General features: G+C 39.6%; 1 protein-coding gene across 2 annotated transcripts in view; it reads right to left on the bottom strand.

Annotated features, from left to right (window-relative positions):
* Positions 1 to 19328, bottom strand: part of RBMS1 (RNA binding motif single stranded interacting protein 1) — a 104623-nt gene that overhangs the window by 23610 nt on the left and 61685 nt on the right. For both annotated transcript variants that reach the window (XM_084811612.1, XM_084811601.1), the window contains exons 3-6: positions 16486 to 16544; positions 12021 to 12112; positions 3489 to 3646; positions 2282 to 2361 (exon numbers count right to left, since the gene is read on the bottom strand). In XM_084811612.1, the coding sequence (XP_084667738.1) occupies positions 2282 to 2361; positions 3489 to 3646; positions 12021 to 12112; positions 16486 to 16544 (389 nt within the window). The remainder of the gene's footprint in view (positions 1 to 2281; positions 2362 to 3488; positions 3647 to 12020; positions 12113 to 16485; positions 16545 to 19328) is intronic.

Here is a 19328-nt window from a genome sequence, read left to right on the forward strand (position 1 = left end):
CAAGAAATACGGTGCCATCGGTGAAGAGAAGCTAATGAAAAGAAGCCATGTTTCATGAGGGCAATAAGAATAAGTGAAAATCTATTCTGTTGGTAGAAAGAGGGAAGTACAGAAAGGAAAGTGTGATGATTTTTTTCATACAGAGTGGAAAGGGAAAGCAGAACGGATACAGAGAAAGGCCTTTAGGGCATGGCAAGGCAGCATTTTAGCTCTTCTTTCAGAGGAGACAGAGTGAAAGCAGTGCTGGCAGAGTGTCAGGTACCTACACTCTTCATTTGCTGTAAATTCTATATTTTTCGGTGCCTCTCTTACAGCTACTTTAACCAGCATTTCTCATATTAATCACCTGAAGCTGAATGCTAAATACAGAAGGGCATTTTTGGGAGTAGAAAATGGCTTTGATGCCCTGAACTGAAGAGAAGTGGTACTGGACAGAGCACATTTGTGGTGGGGTCAGGGAAGATCACATAGGCTTCTGTGTGGATCATCTGCAAGAGCTAAGTCAACCACAAATAACTAACAATTCAAATGCTATGGAGTTCTTTGCCAAATTTAAACATCCTGCATTTATGTCTTTTAAGTCTCACATTAGAGCAACTTGTGGGTCCAGATATTTTGGCCTACAACTCTCATGATCCCTCATCATTGGCTATGCTGGCTAAGGCTGATGAGAGTTGTAGGCCAAAACATCTGGAGGCCACAACTTGCCCATCCCTGCTCTGGAAGATCAAGCTCTACATCTAGTCAATTAGTTTGGACATTTAAGCACAGAATAACAGGTATGTTAGACACTCAATAGTCCAACTTAAATCTAGAATTCTCTCGCTGCATTAAATCTGGGTGTACCTGTGCTCCTTATATACTAGCAAATATCCATAATTATGATGGACAGGATGGAAAATTGTCTATATTCTGTATGGACTTGTGAAGATCAAGCCCCTTAGTGTTAGGGTGATGAGGCCACCCATGTTAGTATTAGCAAATGCTGCACTTGACTTTTTTCCGTAGGAAAATATGGCAGGGGAAGTATGGTAGTCACAGATACTACTTAAGTGTTAAAAACACCTGCCCCACCTCCTTGGTTCCCCTGCTTCCAGGAACAGTCTTGACACTCCCAACAAATGATGCTGACTACAATCTGTTTAGTTGGTCTTCCTGAATACTGTGGCAACCACTGAGAATTAAGCCTGCTATCTGTATGCAACTCCACCCTTTATCATCATAAAACATGGTGGGATCATTTCCAGTTCTTGAAACATGGGGGACCCTTTATAACTTTCACAAGCACAGCCCCCAGTTTTAGTCCAATCATGCTTCTCCAATCGCTTTCTAATGGCTGTAGGTGAGGGGACCATCACAAAAAGTAAGCACCCGTAATTCAAGAACCAACCATTTCTTAGGAAGGATATAGAATATGACACAACAAAGATTTGTTTTACCTTTCCCCATCAAACTGGGGATATCCTGCTGGTCAGAGTCAAACCAATTAAAAGTGGCCGATTCTGGAAAGAGCTTCAGTTAGCAAAGCAACAGGTGTTTGTAGGAATGTGGAAAATGAAAATATGTTTCTTTTGCACTTGGAGAATCATGAGGAATTCTACTCCAGACTGCCAGCTCAAAGAGCTGTACCCACATCCAAGACAGCATAAAAGCAAGCATGAGCTATTAATGAACTAACTTTGCTTCTAATTCTTTCTTCACATAAATACTGTCATGTACGTTACTTAGTCTCTTCCTCCCTATAGTACACAATTTTACTATTCCCAGAAAATGGAAGAGAAGCTCCTTTTTCTGCATAGTAAATACCTTTTCCACCCTGCACTTCACTTCTGGCTCACTGGCTGTATTAATTTAATCCCGTGGACCAACACACTTCTACCTGGCAGAAACTGATAATGAAAGGGTGTTAACTCTTGGCTTCTAAAGGGACCATAGTAGGCAGGGTGATCAATTATCATTAGCTGACAGCTGTCCATCATAGGATGGGTTGGGCCTCTCACAGCAGCAAATGAATAAATAAATTGCAGTAGGAGCAATTAGGAGTTTTATGGGCTTGTAGTTGTTAGTTTTGCACAGGTAACACACAAGTTAATTTGGGTAGGAGGAAAAATATCTCAGGATGGTCAGTTTAATCTTGTTCTATATTTGGGTATCAAGTTTTCTAATGAAGATTCACCTTCAACACTACTGAACAAACTAGCAAACCCCAGAGAAGCCTTATTATGTAGAGTTACAAGAATCATTCACTGCAATTGTACTACAAAGAATACAAGAAACTTACCAGAAACTCCAGGTGGTGTTTTAATGAACTTTCCATTAAAATGAGCAATCACTGCTTCACATTTTTCTGTTGACTCCATCCTGCATAAAAGATAAAAAAGAGATAACTGTATATTATTAACATGTACGTACATGTTTTGGTTTCTATACTTTGTGATTAGGACACCATGATGAAGACTCTGGTTCAGTTCAGACATAATGCCAAACCAGAGTTTGGCACTATGTGAACAAGCCTAAGCCTTGCATGATCCCTCCTCCCTTTACAAATTGCAATTCCCTCCTGGTTTGTTGGAAAACTAGTTTGCTGTTACATGCAAATTGGGCAAACTACGGTTCTCTGACAGATAGGGAGGGAATGAGGGAGGGAATCTCAACCCAGGATTCCTGGGCGTAAGATTACTGAGTTCATCATCATGTATTACCTTTGTATGTATATGGCATCTATATCCACACACACACACAAACACACACACATGTTCACACATGCCGTCCTACTCTCTGTCAGGGAAGACTAAGAAAATGTTGGTTCCACTTGTGGGATTGGCATGTCAATCAATCGACCACTCATTTGACTGCAGTCTAATATTGTTGAAGATTCCAAGGTTGCTGTGGTGTAAGCAGTGGCCTATATTTCAATTGCAAGCTGGAATGAAATTTAAATTACACCTTATTATCACAAAGACAGGTGAGAAAAGCCCTTGGCACTGGGAGGCAAGGCCCCATATTCATGTCATTTAGAATAAACTTCTCATCCTCTAAAATCACACCCACCTCTCAAAAACATACTTTTGTCTTTTATATTTGGTATGCATTTCCCTCTTTACTGTTAATAATAAAACCATAATAAACTGTTGACATCAGTAATCACAGTTAACCCATTTCTCTACGACAGTACTAATGAATATATGGTACATATACTTGAACATTATTTGACCAGTCAACTGAACAAATATATTTTGAAATGACCAATTCTAACATCTTTGTTTTGTGCTCCTTTTCATGGCAAGGTCTGGTATACTTTCTATAACTGAGCATATATATGTGTGTACACACACACACACACACACTGTAAGCATCATTGTGATGATGTGCAACATTTGAAAAGTTATATGGAAGACAGCTACCATAGGGTTGTTAGTCCTACTTAGAGTAGACCCATTGAAATGAATGGGATTTGTTAGACTAACACTGGATGCAACCCACAGTACCTTGCGAAGCCAACCCCACGACTTGTGCCATTGGAATCGCGAAGTATTCTTGTAGAGATAACTTGTCCAAAGGGTTTCAGCATATTCTCAAGCTCTTGTTCATCCATTGAAAGTGGCAAATTGGAAATATATAAATTAGTTGGATCTTGTTCTTGTTGCTGGAAAGCAATTTTAAAAACCTATTAGTTTTTAGAAGAATATGGACATTTAGAACATAAAATAGCATCCACGAGACTTAGTGTGCTGCTGAAGTCTCCAGAATAAAGTGGTACTAGCAGAAAAGCAGTCTAAGCTGCAACCAATAAACCTTTAATTCTGAAGTCGTCAAACAGCAGTATCTTGAACTTCACTGGGAGATCAATGAAACTCCTCTAGAGAAACGGCTGTGGCCAAAATGTATGATTACATCTATTCAGTGCTACTAACATTCACAACATGGAACTCTTCCTTCTTCTGATAATGTAAGCATTATCTCTACAATTACATTCGGGGGGTGGGGAGACACTAAATAAAAGGGAAAGTATTTGCTGCACAATGCCAGCAGAAATCAAAGATGGAAGGTCATGCTGCTTCTCCCCGCCCCCGCTCCAAAAATCAATTGTCCCAATTATAATCAGTTAGTTACGTGGACTCACATGAAAGTTGAAGGTAAGAAAGTTGCCGTGGAGGTGGCCTCCCTCCTAATTTGTACCTAGTAAAGTAGCTTTGAGGAAACAACCCACCATGTGCTCAGAGTATGTCAAAATCCATGACTTGAATTCAAAGATTCTGGTATGCAAGTAGAAGACACTTCTGCTCATGATGGCTGTTGTTGCCGTCAACCATTTCTCCCATAAAAGCCACCCTTAAGAGACCCTGGACCTGGTGGTTGCGGCTGCAGACAGAAGGAGAATCTGCATACTTGCAACGGAATCTTTGGATCCCAACCTGTTCATAAATGTCATGTTTGTACTTTTCTGCTCTTTCCTCCCATCTGGCTTCTTTCCTTTTTAAGCAGCTCTAACACACACACGCGCGCCTTCCGTGTTCATGCATGCTGTCTTATTTTCTGTCAAGGAGGACTAAGAAAATGTTGATTCCACTTGCAGAATTTGCCTCTTCCCAATTTAGGGGGATTCCTCTTCAGCATCAGCCCACCTCATTCAGCAGGGACCTACTTGTGTAGTTGAGAGAGCCTTGTTGAATGCTCATATGCATCTGGATGGTACACACACTCTTGAGATTTTGATATAAAGGTTTTAAACCAATTTCAAGCCAGAGTCTATGCACCTTGGATCTAGCTCTGAGAATCCATTTAGGAAAGGCACATGAAGTGCATGTGTTTCTCTGCTGAAGCAAGGCAATAAAACAAAGTATACAGGTTACAAAATTATTCAGATTTTATAGCTTTTGCCTCCGCCATCTGTGGCAGGTCCTGTCCAGTAAAAAAGCAGCAGGAGCTGCTGCACTTTTAGGTGCTTAGCAACATAAGATGACATATGCTACTACTGCACAGGGGCTTTTGCACTCAGAAAGAAAGAAGGTAACATAGTACTAAGAACTCTACAAGCTGCCGAATTTGGTTATGTGTTTTTCCAAACATAACAAAATAACGCTGATGTAAGGTGGAGCTCTTCTGTATGTGTGCATGTTATTCTTTCTTAGGCACCAAGGAAGCAATTAAATATCTAATAAACATAAAGCTACATTTAGCATTTATTAAGAAATGGGGAGAGCCAGCCCCGAGCACCCACTTGAGCTGAAAAAGCAGTGACTGGAGGTCGTATATGGTGTAAAACTCCTAGTCATCATCTGAAACTAATTAACAAAAACTCTCTCTGTGTGGAATTGCTCCTAACATGCAAGGGAAAAAAACACACCATCAGCTTGGCAGCATGATGATGAGACATCTGTTTTCTCTTGCTCTGCAAAGGGTCACAGCTAACAGACAGCCATTCAGAGACATGTGACTGGGGACTGCTGACAATATGGAAGATCCTTTGGCAAAAGGTATCAAATCCTGTGGTTTGCCTCCATTCCTACGGGAACAGTGTTCATGTACACAAGTAACAATGTACCAACTTTTAAAGTATATGATTTGTAGCGTTAGCTGTGACAATATCAGCTCTTGCTTTGACCCACAAATAAACGGGTTGAACTAGGCATCTGTCTATGGCAAAATGTAATACTTGTAAAATTACAGTAAAAAAAGAACCACGTTAGCTAACTAACTAATTATGTGGGTGCTCTCTTCCAAAAATAACATGGCTCTTGTTTTTATTCATTGATCACAAGGATACTATTTAAAGGTAATTTTAGTTACAATGAGCATTGTAGTGATGCTAAAAGCAAGGTTAATCATTTAATCATACGGGTTCTTGTCTTCCTTTTAAAAACTACACGAAGCATGAAGTAGGAATAATTGTGCCCCAAGACTGTTTAGAATACAGAGCTCACTCCTGAAATTACAATCTCTATAATTAGAAGCACACTCTCTCTCTTTCTCTCTCTCTCTGTATGAACAACTGTCACTACTATGTGCTGGTGACTTGAGGATTCCAAAATCATTTTTTTTTAAAAGCTTGCATTTATTTGGTCTGGACTGGTGCCCTGCATTACCTGTAGTATATTTATGGAAAGCAATAGGTGCACAAAATCATCAACATCTAGGGCTAGGAATATTATTCTTATAGCTGAATTCATTTCTCATTTATAAATACATACGCATGCCTTGTGGCCACCAAGGATTATCTCCTTGTCCTTTGAGGTCTGTGGATGTAGCCTTATAGTCTCCATTCTCACATTATAGGCACGAGATTATTTGTGATGTGGAGCTGCCTTGTGGGGGGGTGATGCCCATGTTACATAATTCTCTGCAAATTCCTGCCCCTCTACAGTACGTGCTGATAGGTAAAGGTCATTTCTGAAGGCTTTCCCTGGCTCACAGATGATTTATGAAAGCAAATTTTAATTATATGGTTGCTGTCTTGTAGGCCTTTTTTTTAAAAAAAAACACCTGATATTTTAAAAGCTATTGTTGGTTTTAACTGATTTTGCTGTGTTTTTATACTTGTAAATTGCTTTGAATACTTATTTGTTATGTAAAAAAAGCAACGAGTACATATATAAATAAAGACAGCTAGACAGCCATGACCCCTGGATAATTAAAAAAAAGATTAACAGGGATTACTACAGATTTGCTTAACAGGCTGTGCTGTGCTGGGAGCACTGAAACAATATGCCTACCTGAGTGAACCAGGATAAGTATTTCTTCCTCTCTCTCTGTGAAACTGGGAAGTGAGAAGCAAAGTGACTGGAGAAACTTTGCATTGCTCTTGTTTTTTTAGGCAAATTTTTATCCTACTTTTAAAGTTTCATGGCAAATTACAGCTTAAAAACAAAAAAATAAAGCACACAAAGATAAATGTTAAATAAGGTGTCTGTCTGTCTATCCATCTATTTATTAGAAATAATAAAAATGTCTTCCCTCCTCCATTCCAAGAAGAATAAAATGCCAGCTCTCCTAATACTATGCAAAATAATGCATGCCCAGCACTTGTAGAAACACTTTCACATATGGCTTGTAGGTTTAGGAACTTTGCTGTAATGGTGTTTAATCATGTAAGATTAGGCAGTGAAAACTTGAAATCAAACCGAGTGTTACACTTCTTCAATATTTCTGTTACTCTAATTTATCCAGAGTCTGCCCATTTGTTAACATGGCAGCATAATCATTTACTTCCTTCCTCCTCTAGGAATGTAACCTTTGGTTTTCCATGTGACTACCAAAGTGAACATTAGAAGAAAAGTGGGGGGGGGTGGCGGCGGGGGAGAGAAACCATTATAATTTAATGTGGGGGGACACACACAACTGCACTGAGAGGAACCCCATCTCCAATGCTGTCACCCTCCATCTTTTAGGTGATAAAGGGGAAGTCCACCTCTCAAATTAAAAGATCCTTTGTTCAGAGCAAATTAGGCTTGGAGGGCACTCACCACATTGCATGTTTCCTTAAACCCGATTGTCTCCCCCATCTTTAGGCCCCAGGTTTCAGGGAAGCAAGGCCAGTTCATTTATTTTCCATTCAGCCCCTCCAACTTCTAGGCCCAGCCAGCTGAGGCAGCCAATATCAACAATCTTCAGTCTTTGAGGATTTGGGGGGCAGGGGCAGAGAGGGCATTCTAACCCACCAATATTTTTCTGCAATGGGAGGAGGAGGCAGACCTGCACTTCTCCCATTTAGATTTTATCATTGGTAATCTGTAAAGAAGACACTCCGGAATGCCAATATGGGGCATGACTGTAACAATCTCAGAAGTTATTACAAGATAGCAATTTTCTGCAGGCAATGTTTTATTGCTTCAATTTTTATTTTAAAATTGCTTTTAGATTTCACTTTTAGAGCACTATCCTTTACATGACTACTCATACACAAGTCCTACAGAATTCAATGGAGCTTACCCCCAGGTAAGTGGGTACAGGATTGTAACCTTAGTGTGAACCACATTCCAACTAATCAGCAAAGGTGGAATAAATTAAAGAAGAAAATTCTCATGTGTCACCATCCCTTCAAGTAATGGCTAACCTAAGAGCAAACAAGTGTCAAAATACTATGAAATTCAAATCTTACACATCGGAGAGAAGTGTTATGTGATCAAAATAAAAATGACAAATGAAGGAAAAGGTTAATATTGTATTGAAACATTTTCAGTAGGATTGGCAGACACCACTGTAACATGTGCTTGTTATATTAAAGTATGCGCTTGCATTGTTAAGTGCAACCAAGGTAAATTAGGGTTAAAGGAACATATGAGAGTGTGTGAAAGGTGGGAGGGGCGTGTGTGTGTGTGTGTGTGTGTGCTTGTGTGTGTGGGGATTCTGAGGTTATAAAAGGAGAGAGCTGACAATTAGTTGGTCGGATAAGGCCTTAGGGATTGCAGAAGCTACATCTAGTTAGTGGGGGTTTGGAACCAGGATTTAGAAGGGTAGAGTAGGTAGATTAGGACCAAGCATAGATTTATTAATAATAGTATATATATCTTTTCTTGTGTTTAATAAATTTTATTTGTTTGCTTTTAATACAAAATCCCATGTTTTTGATTGGCTTATTGTGCTACCATTAGAAAAGCTATTTCCTTGTTACTCCTCCTGTATTAGGTAGAGGCAACCAATTAAGTATATTGGGTGTCTTTTTAACCCACAGAGTAAAAGGGACTGAAGCTTTGTGTGTCAGTGAGGACAACGGACCAAAGTGGAGGCAGACATCCTGATGGATTTTTCAGTTTCAAGCCGTGGAATCTGAAAGAAGGTATAACCTGGGGGAGGAACGTCACAACCACCTTCCGCAAACAGTTACAGAATAGAAGAAAGAAGTGATATGTATATTCCTATTTCCTTGCCTGACAATGCAACAGTATATTATTTGCTTCCTCAAGATGGGGAGACGAGAAAAGGTGCTCATGCAAGCCTTTCAACACTTGCTACCGAAGGATAATACTTTATGCATTTGATAAAGTGGACTATAGTCATTGAAAGCTCACGTCATAATAGGTCTGTCAGCCATTAAGGTACCTCAAGACTCTTGGTTTGTTGCAACAACAAACTCAGCATTTTCCCTCTCAAAATCCTTTCAACATTCTGACATGCATCCCCCTCGCTCCCCAGTGAGTACTCAAGTAGGAAAATTCACAAAGCAAATCCTCACTAATACTGGGGGTTTGGAACATTGGTGCAATTATGTTCAAAACATTCCCGAGCTTTTGACCCAGCACTGATCATCGTAATGCTGCAGACAACATCGTGGTATTTAGCACAAGATCCCTGAACTCAATTTCATTATGGAAATTTCAGAACTTCTGCTGGAAAGCTTCATTTAAAAACAAAAAGGGTGCACCATTCATACTGTTCTAAGATCTATGTATGTACACAAAAGACAGTATTTGCTTCCTGATTATAGTGACATTCAAACAAGACAAGAAGGATGGCTGAAAGGCGCCTTTATTTCTTGCCAAACCATGGTACAAGAACATAGTTGAACAAATCTGAGAGTTTCTTTCAATTCATGAGAATGGAGACATTCCTAAGTGCCATTTGTACAATCTTCTTTGTATGAAGATGTTGTTCAGAACTTTAAGAAAACAAATCAGAAACACTAGATCTATTTCATTAACATTATTGGAGGGGGCCATAACAGATGGGAAGAGCTAATAACAAAATTTAAAATAAATATATTTATTAAAGTAGTTTTAATTTAATTTAGTAAAAATGCAATCCTATGCATGTTTAGACAGAAAAAAGTCCTTCAGCTCCCAGCATTCCCCAGCTATAGGACTTTTGTAGGACCTTTTGAAGGTTTAATGCTCCTCAGTATCAAAAACAAAGTCCCTCAATATGCTAACTTTCTACTTAATTTAAAATAAACAAACAAGCTTGTGAGCTCCCATATGCACTCTGAAATGGTTCAAACTAGACACAGGTTTATCACCTCAGTAACACCTAGGCCCAAGCCACTATAGTACATAGAAACGCTATCTCTGCATGCCAGAACCAGGACAACAAGTCTAGTCAGTGAACTCTCTTCACATGCAAAGTACGTACATTTTCTGTTCTCTCCCTCTTGCTGATAGGAACTCTACTCAAGGCAAATACTATGGAATTAGACTCTTACACTTATAACCGATTACACTGTAGTCACTTCATTTGCCACATATAGCTATTGCTATATACCTAAAAGCATTCTTCGTTACATTTCTCATGCCACATGAACACTATGTTTTTTAATTAAACACAAACACACCTAATTGCTGCTTTACACTTAAGACACCATAGATACATGAGGCATACAGTTGCCTAGACAAACTAGGAACCATGCACATGTATCCTGATATGGTGACCATAAAAATGCACCACAGAGTGTTTTAATTTTATGGGAGGGCAAATGGATCCCGGCCTGGCAACCCACACACTCACTCACTTCAGGGCACTGTTAGCATTCAGATTCCACCACCATATATTTTCAAACTTCAGTCTGGGAGGAGACAGAACTCTTGTTTTGAGAGCATTCCTACAATATGTAGAAAGGATACAGCTTCCTTTAAATGAATCTGCACCCAAATTCACATGAGGAAGGCTCATTATCACCAACGTCAAATGTGAAATATTTCTAGTCTTTGCTCTTTGTCACGTGCATGGATATTAAATATTATGACACCATCATTAACATAAAGATCTAAATAATACCCACAACCCAGGAAAGACTCATCTCATTTGAGTTCAGTAAGAACAAGTGTGCATACATGTGATAAAATGTGCATTAAGTAATAAACATATGGTTTTCATTTTGTTTTCCTGGAATGTATCCAAGGACATTTCAGGTTATTAGCTCCACTGTTCCTTAGTTGAGAAACTGGGGAAAAAGCATAGATTCAGCTGAAAAGGCCACCCTGGCCTTATACTATACTTAAGAACATACATGGTTGATACCAAAGGATGGCAAGTCTGTTTCACGTTTACTTATGCTAAAGAGCTCTCATCTTTAATCACCTGAATATTTTAAGTAGCACTAAGTTTCCACACTTAGAAGGATGCATTTTAAAGAACGGCAGCAGAGTATGCCTACAAGATATGCCCATCTTGTCACAGGGGATTCAACATAAAATGACTTTAACAAAGCAGTAAGATTCAAGTAATGTGTTACTAAAGGTTTGTGGAAGTTCCCCTTTCACCACATGGTTCTTCTTTTGTACCATTCACTGATCAGATGAGGCACAAGTAAAGGACCTTTGCCAGTTGCATGCCTCAGACTTGAACTAGACCGTTCTTAGGGCCAAACACAACATGGCCTTTAATACTTAGTATGTGGATATGTCTGTGCTTTTTAAAAACTTACTCAAAAGTAGCACAGGGAACATGATCTGGATTGGGACCTTTGTATGGCAAGTAGGGGTATTTAACCCTTTGCCTCCTCCACAACAGTCCATTTCATTCCCTCTCCTATCCTGTTTTCCATTTGCCCCGCAACAGTACGTCAGCATTTTGTGCTCACTGAGCATGCTCCATCCTCACTGAGCTGTTTTGAGGGTTCCCCCACCATCAATGAGCAGTGCTCTGTAAATCTGCCAAAAGTGGCAAATACTTCCTGCAGCAGTGATTATGTTTTAACTTAAGAAGTTTGCTGTCACAGGATGTGATGATGTCCACTGGTTTAGATGGCTTAAGATGGGGAGAAACAAATTCATGGAGGATTATTAACTATGGTTATTAACCATAGTTAATATTATTATATTATTAACATGGTTATTAACTATGGCAACTAAACAAAACCTCTGCATTCAGTCAGATGTAATATACTACGGAATAGTGGTTGCTACGAAATAAACAAGAAAGGGCTGTTTCCCACATGTCCTGTTTCTGGGCTTCATGGAGGCACCTGGCCAACTACTTGTATGAAACAGGATGTTGGAATGGATGGATGCTTGGTTATTCTCTCCATAGTGAATGGTCAGGTTCTACCTGCAGTTACTCTTTCAGTGGTCAAAGTACATTTATCTTACCTTTGCCATCTGTGCTTGGACTCCAGTGGCCTTTAGAGCGGATACTGCCTTCTGCGCTGCTGCTGGACTGTCAAAGTCTACAAAGCCGTAACCTGAAATTTAAAACATGACCTATTTGTTAAGCAATAACCGTTGAAATATTCACTTTCCAGCGCACCTGAAAGCTAATGCTTCATGTTATCCTTTCCATTAAGCAAACTTTGCAGATGAGTGCGGATCTGAACCTGGCTGTCCCATGTCCTAGCTGCCACCTCCCCCTCCCCCTCCTCTTAAAAGTAAGCTTATTGCACTTGTCTAAGAAAACTGTTTTATAGCCTTAAGTTTGTATAAATAATTATGTGGGTCTTAAACTTATTCCACCTTCTCATCCATCCATTCATATGAATGGAACAGATGAATGGGAGGCACTAGCTCCCTTTAAATGCAAATAGATGTTGGGCCTGTTAATTCCCTCCTTGCCTTCCCTCCTCTCCACATGCACGGACTTTGTTGCTTCAACCCTGGTCTCTTTAAACCACAGCTTCCTGTTACATCTGAAACAAGCAACTGTGGTTTAATGTCTGTTTAATAACCAGAATCTGGAACCAAGTTTTCAGATCCTGGTTGGAAAAGCATTATACCACAGTTCCCTGTTTTGGATGTAACGGGAAATTATGGTCTAATAATACCAGGATCAAAGCACCAAAGCTGTGATATGAAGGAGAGAGGTATGGGAAGTGTGCATGTGGGCGTGACATTTGCTTCCAGCTTATTAAACCATAGTTTATCAAGCCAGAAACATTATGTCTAAACTAACCCTTAAAGAGGAACATGTATCCTCAAGCTGTTGGCTCATTCATGTGTGCCAGAACCCCTGTATTAACAAAAAAAATGGTAGTTAATGTCTGACTGGATCACAGTGGAGTCCCCAGCCTTATTCTAGGTTGGAGACTACTTCTGCTTTAGTTTGTGGGTAGGCATTCAGAAGAGTCTATAAAAACACCTTGTGTATTCTTCCTAAGCTTACAGAAGGCATTTTTTTTTCATGGGATCTACTGTACAACTTATGCTACTTACCCACTAGGAATCAAGTGTTGTCTTGGTTTGAAAATAGTTGCTAAGTATCATATTGCAAAAAACAAAAACAAAGAACAGCTGAAATGCCTATTTGAATTTAATGGTATATTGCAGCAGGCTCCATTTACTAAAGAACCACTTATAATCATTCCCTATTCACTGCTATGTATAAAGCTACCACTTGTAGTCTTCATTTTTATTAGTATACACTCTTTAATTGTACATCCACTGAATATACAATGCATAGTCATCCATGAATGGTGGTATCTCGTCACAAGAGGAATGGCCAAAACGTCTTTACTGTATGTTACTTGCTATCCTGATATGCACTGCAATATCACTACATACATCAGTGTGCTTAACTGGAAAGGTTTCATGTTAATCATAGAGTCATAGAATAGTAGGGTTGGAAGGGGCCTATAAGACCATCGAGTCCAACCCGCTGCTCAGTGCAGGAATCCAAGTCAAAGCATCCCTGACAAGTGGCTGTCCAGCCTTGTCTTGGATGCCTCCAGTGTGGGACAGCCCACCACCTCCCTAGGTAATTGGCTCCGTTGTCGTATTGCCAGGGGCCTTTTTCATGTATTTGCCTCTTCATGCACTTGAATGTAACAACAGAACGTATGCTGCCTGCTTGGGCTGGAGACCATCATCACAGGCAAACTAAATGGGAACTTGGAAACCTTGATTAAATATACCAATGATGAAATGGCATCTTGTGAGCACACATCTACTAATTTAAATAAGTTAATTTGCAACCTTTCTTATGTCCTGAATGGGTGGTATGGAGGGTTTAGTGCTTTGCATATTCTCTGTGCTCATATTCTAGGAAAATGTCCACAGAACACACAAGGAAGCATGCAATAATAATCAATACTGCTGGTGATATAGGCTTTCCAGAGAAATTTGAATCAATTTTTCCAGAAAAAGTTTGAAGATTCCTAAGTCAATGTGGAGTTCATGTGGCATGTTTATTTGAATTATGTTTAACAAAAAGGTCCACCATAATGATTTTACATGCTGTATAAATATCTCAAAATTTTCCCAATACTCAGAAGTATTTGAACTGAAATACTTGAAGGGGGTGGGGGGAATCAATAAAGCACCATTTGATATGCAGTAAATGTGATGTTCGAAGATTTACTTTGATATTCTTTTTATTACAATATTTGTGTGCATTTTAGATTATATTTAAATATATTGCTTAATTGTATTTTCTTAATAAAAATGAAGGCCCTTAAAGTTGTCAAGATCCTGATTTTAGTATGCCCAAAGAGCTGTGCATGATTTTATCTACACTTACTTCCTAAGGATAGTCACCTGGTATTGTACCCAGTGATGATAGGTTGGATTCAGATTTACATGGAGCAGAACTGAATGATCCCACGGGTGGAAGGAGTGCGGAAAAGTGATTTTTACTGATTCACCCCCCTTGCAGCCTCTTTTTCCCCTAAAAATCTGCTCTGGAGGGCTGCGAGTGGTCTCTAGAATTGTGTGTCAGGAGGCTACTGGAGGACTACAGTTCATTTCACAGAGTTCCAATGGATTCTGGTTCCTTCTGCCAACAAAAAGAGACCTTCCATTTGTGGGAAGTCAATTCTGGATACAACCCCATGTTTCTAATTAATTTTATGAAACAATGCATTTGTAGAGACAGAAACATTTCCATGGAAAAATATAGCAGTGGAAATTTTTCTGCCCCACATCATTGCCAGTCACATACGGTTACTCTAATTTAGAACACAGTATGTTTCACGTTTCATTTTAAATTACAATATGCTATTAATCTGCATACCATGATGGGCAAGTATAACACAAAGTTTTCAAGTGAGTGTAAGAAATTTTAGAACTCCTCAATTTTTAAAAGTAGCATTTAACCCTCAGGGTTGCTTAAACATATGTAGAAAAGGATAGAGTATGTCACAGGCGGAGACATTAGAATGTAAGAAGCAACCCAATTATATTTTTCAAAATGTTCTTGATAAGATGTAGATAATGTTTTGTAATAGGTGACAAATTATGTAGATTAAAATAGGGCCCTGATTTACAGTATTTCCAATGTAAATCTCAATGAAAAGCAAATGGCATGCATTACCACAGATGATGAATTCCCTCTATATGGGAAGTGACATTTGACAAAGACACTCTCCTAATTCTTCCAAAGATGTTCCTATACTATTTTACTGAACACTTAAAATATTTCCATCTTGCAAGGGATTCATACAAAAAGATGCAAAATTGGCCCTCTGAAAAACTGAGGCATACACATAAACCTACAAAACAGGAATAATTAGTGAAGATAAAATTAGGGGGAAGCACTCTGAATATGTATGGCACCCTAACAGTGCAATGCTGTACATGCCTGCTCAGAATTAAGTCTCACTGAGTTCAGCGGGGTTTACTCCCAGGTAAGTGGGTACAGGATTGCAGCCCAATTTAGTTGAAGTACCCTCCTTTCTATTTCCACACACACCCATCCCTCAGTGGATATTTTTAAGCATAAGGTATAGCTTTAGCATAAATATAATGAGGACAAATGCAAGTTTTAAGTTACAAGTATCTCCGTTCTGAGATTAAGATTCTTTTTATATGCCCTGGAAACAGCGCCTCCTCACCACCAGCCTCTGAATAAAATGTCTGGGTTCAATTTATGAGGAATTTAAACTTTCTTTGTTCTTGCTTGTCAACTTTGTCCCTGTTCATGGAAGGAGTCAATGTTAACACTACTAAGTTGGTGGGTGTTTCTTCTTTGCTTAGAAGGCATCTTCCTCATTTGAAAAAAGGGCTGAAACCTGATATGTCAAGTGTTTGCCATTACGCTCTACCCACTACTCATTTTGTTAGGAAATGATCTAATCATAATTACACTGAATGCTGAAGGTCACCAACTAAATTAATGCACCCAGTGTCTCAGAAACAAGTTTATTATTTTTTCTAGCTATAATTATGTCAGTGAAAATGAAACCCTTTCCCACTCTCTCCATTATATTCAAAAAGGAACAGAACACAAACACAATTAGGGGACTGGAACATGCAATTAAGAACTGCTTAACACTAGCCCATTCTAATTAATAAAGCTAATTTACACAATATGTAATCTTTTCAGATACTTCATGCAGTCAAATGGTCTTTTGTAAAGAGTTCTCATCTCGGCAGGCAAGGAAATACCGTTTTCAAACTCCCCTTTCTTCTTTGAAGCAGAGGCTAAATGCCAAACAGTGCCATGCATGTTAAATTTGACTGCAGTCATCAGAAGTTTTGGCACTCTGTTTTAGCACTGGGTACATTCCAACTCTATTAGGGACAAATGCTCTAATGTAATGCAAGATCATTGAACTTTTTTCTTTTTAAAGGTAATTAAAAGTTATTTCAAAACCAAAATTGAAAAAGGAACAAGCAATTAACATACCTTTGCATTTGTTTGTTGTTTTATCCAAAATAGCTTTCGTAGATACAATTTTCCCATATCTAAAATGTTTTTTAAAAAAAGGAAGAAATCAGAAGTTATGCTTACGAAATGCCAGTACTAAGAATGAAAATGCAATGCTACTATGTAAACTTGCACTTTGAAAGTGTACAAACTAAACCTTTTATGTCCTCATCCACCACCACCAACAAAGGACAGTACTGACTTAAACAGCAGCCCAATCCAACCCCTGGCTCCAGCAACTGGAGTAGAAAACAGAGCTTTGCACAAACACAGCTACAGTGGCATCCTGCATGAGACTGGAGCGGAGCTGGCGAGCGCAGCATACTTTCTATCAAACAGAACCCCTTGCTGCAACCCCTTGCTAGAACATAATGCTAGAACAGTAGTGCTAGCTACTGTGAGCTCACTACTCAAGCAAGAGCACCATCTCACATCCACTCCTCCCCATTCCAAAGAAGGCCATACCAGAACAGCAACCATAACCAGCTCCCAGGACAAGAGCAAGGACAGAATTAGTTCTGCACGCTTAAGGAGAGGATCCTACAGTTGCTGCCTCTACATAGTAAGTGAAAAGGATCAGGCTTTTGGAACTGATGCTCAGTAGATAAAAATGGGTCTTGTACTTAAAATGATTTTGTCCTTAAATTTTATCTGTGGAACTCTAAGCACTGTATAGATTGGAAATACTGTGTTTTCATCATTTTTCAGACTTCCTACTCACTTTACAGATAGGTTTCTACGTAGAGTTTTTGGTGTGTGATTTACATTATTCTTTGAGAACTAAGAGATGCTTACAAAAATCTGCCAGGCATCTCCAGGTAGGGATGGGAAAGACCCCTGACTGAAACCATGAAGAGCAGCTGTCAGACTGCATAGACAATACTAAGTTAGATGGATCTATAGTCTGACTTGATTTAAGGCAGCTTCCACTGTTCCATACAGGCATCAATCAGACTGAGACCTGCCTAGCTGAAAGCATCTTGTGCTCTCAGATTATTCTCTGAGTCCATGCACAATTTGCTTCATCATGTCTCCTTTTCATGCTTGTATTGCCTGATGTTTATGTTCTTGTACCTTCAATGTTTTACGTGCAGATAACCGAATTGCCCTGTCAAGATATGTGGACAGTTTGTGACTGTCTGGTACTCCTCTAGATTGCCAGGCTGTATTTCATGGGGCTCTTGTAAGCAAATTGCAATTACGTTTATATTACAGTGTTGCGAGGGCAGAACAAAGCTTAAAATTCCTCTTTATTTCCAGATTAATATACTGTCAAGTAGCTGTTTCATACCAGTGCAGCCAGTCCTTCAAATAACCTGGTTGTCAAGCCATTTAGGGCTTTAAAGGTGATCATCAGCACTTTTAAATTAGGCTCAGAAATGGGCTGGCAACCAATATGGCTGATACAGAATTTGTGTTATACTTCGTATAATACAAATTCTGGCTGCCTAGGCCATATAAGAAACCAGGTGGCTGCATTTTGCATCAGCTGAAGTTTCCAAACTGTCTTTAAAGGCAGCCCCATGTAGAATGCATTTCAGTAGTCTAGTCTGGATGTAACTAGGGCCTGGACGACTGCAGCAAGTTCCACTTCCTCCTGACAGGGACACAGCTGACAAATCCACCAAAGCTGAAAAAAGGCATTCCTGGTAGACAATGCCATTAGTGCTTTCATAGACAACACCGAGTCCAGGAATAACCCTAGCTGCATGCTTGGTCCTTCAGGGGGAGTGCAACCCTGTCAAACACCGCTCCAGATCAGCAGGCTGCCCCACCCGCACTACCTTCCATTTTATGTGGATTAAGCTTCAACTTGTTTGTCGTTATCTGTCTCAGCCCAAATCTCCAGATGGCTTCTTCCAGTGGTTGCATGTAGATGTTAAAAAACATGGGAGACAAGATACAACCAAGAGGCACCCAAAGGTTAATGAACATGGGGCAGACAGGAGTCCCCCAGGACCACCTTCAGGGTACATCCCTTCAGAAAGGGTTTAAGCCATTGTAATACAATTCAATCCCATCCTAACCTGGCTAGGCAATCCAGAAGGATCCCATGATTGATGGTATCAAAGGCTGCTGAAAGCTATAGAAGTAACAGGATTGAACTTTCCCTGATTCATTCCTCAGCATAAGCCATCTACCAGGGCGACCACGGCTATTTCTGTCTCAAAACCAGACTGGAAACCAGACTGGAAAAGATCTAAATCATCAATGTCATCCAACACCAATTGGAGTTGAGAACCACCACAACCTTTTCTAGCATCTTACTCAAGAATGGTACATTAGATACCAGGCAATAATTATCTAGAATTATGGAGTCCAAATTTGGCTTTTTTGACAACAGATTAATCACTGCCTCCTTAAGTGGGACTCATACCCTCTGTCAGAGAGGCATTAACCACCTCTGAGGTCTAGATGATAAGCCCAGTCTTGGTGGTTTTTAATATCCAGGAAGGGCATGGATCCAAAGACCAGGTGGTGGGTCTCAAGCTTCCAAGTAACTTGTCCACAGAATTTTGTTCTCAAGACCACCACATGTTACAGAAGAGAAAAATGACTTGGTGAGTATATGTGCTCCTTAGTACATGGGTTGATATACTAGTTCCAACAGACCTAATTAGAAAAGATAAAGACAGAGATTGGAGAAATCAGTATTTGACTAACAAGGAGAAGAAGATGGTACTATGGAAGTGGCAGAGCACAGGACTGGAAGGCTATATGACCAAGGAAGCTTGAGTACTGGTGGCAATGGTACACCCATGTGGCAAGAGATGGGGGGTGAAGAGAGAAACGAGAAATGTCTAGCTTTAGGGAACAGGAAA

Source organism: Heloderma suspectum, chromosome 1 (genome assembly GCF_057233095.1).
Source record: "Heloderma suspectum isolate Gila_16-S chromosome 1, 16-S_ref, whole genome shotgun sequence".
Taxonomy (NCBI): Eukaryota; Metazoa; Chordata; class Lepidosauria; order Squamata; family Helodermatidae; genus Heloderma; species Heloderma suspectum.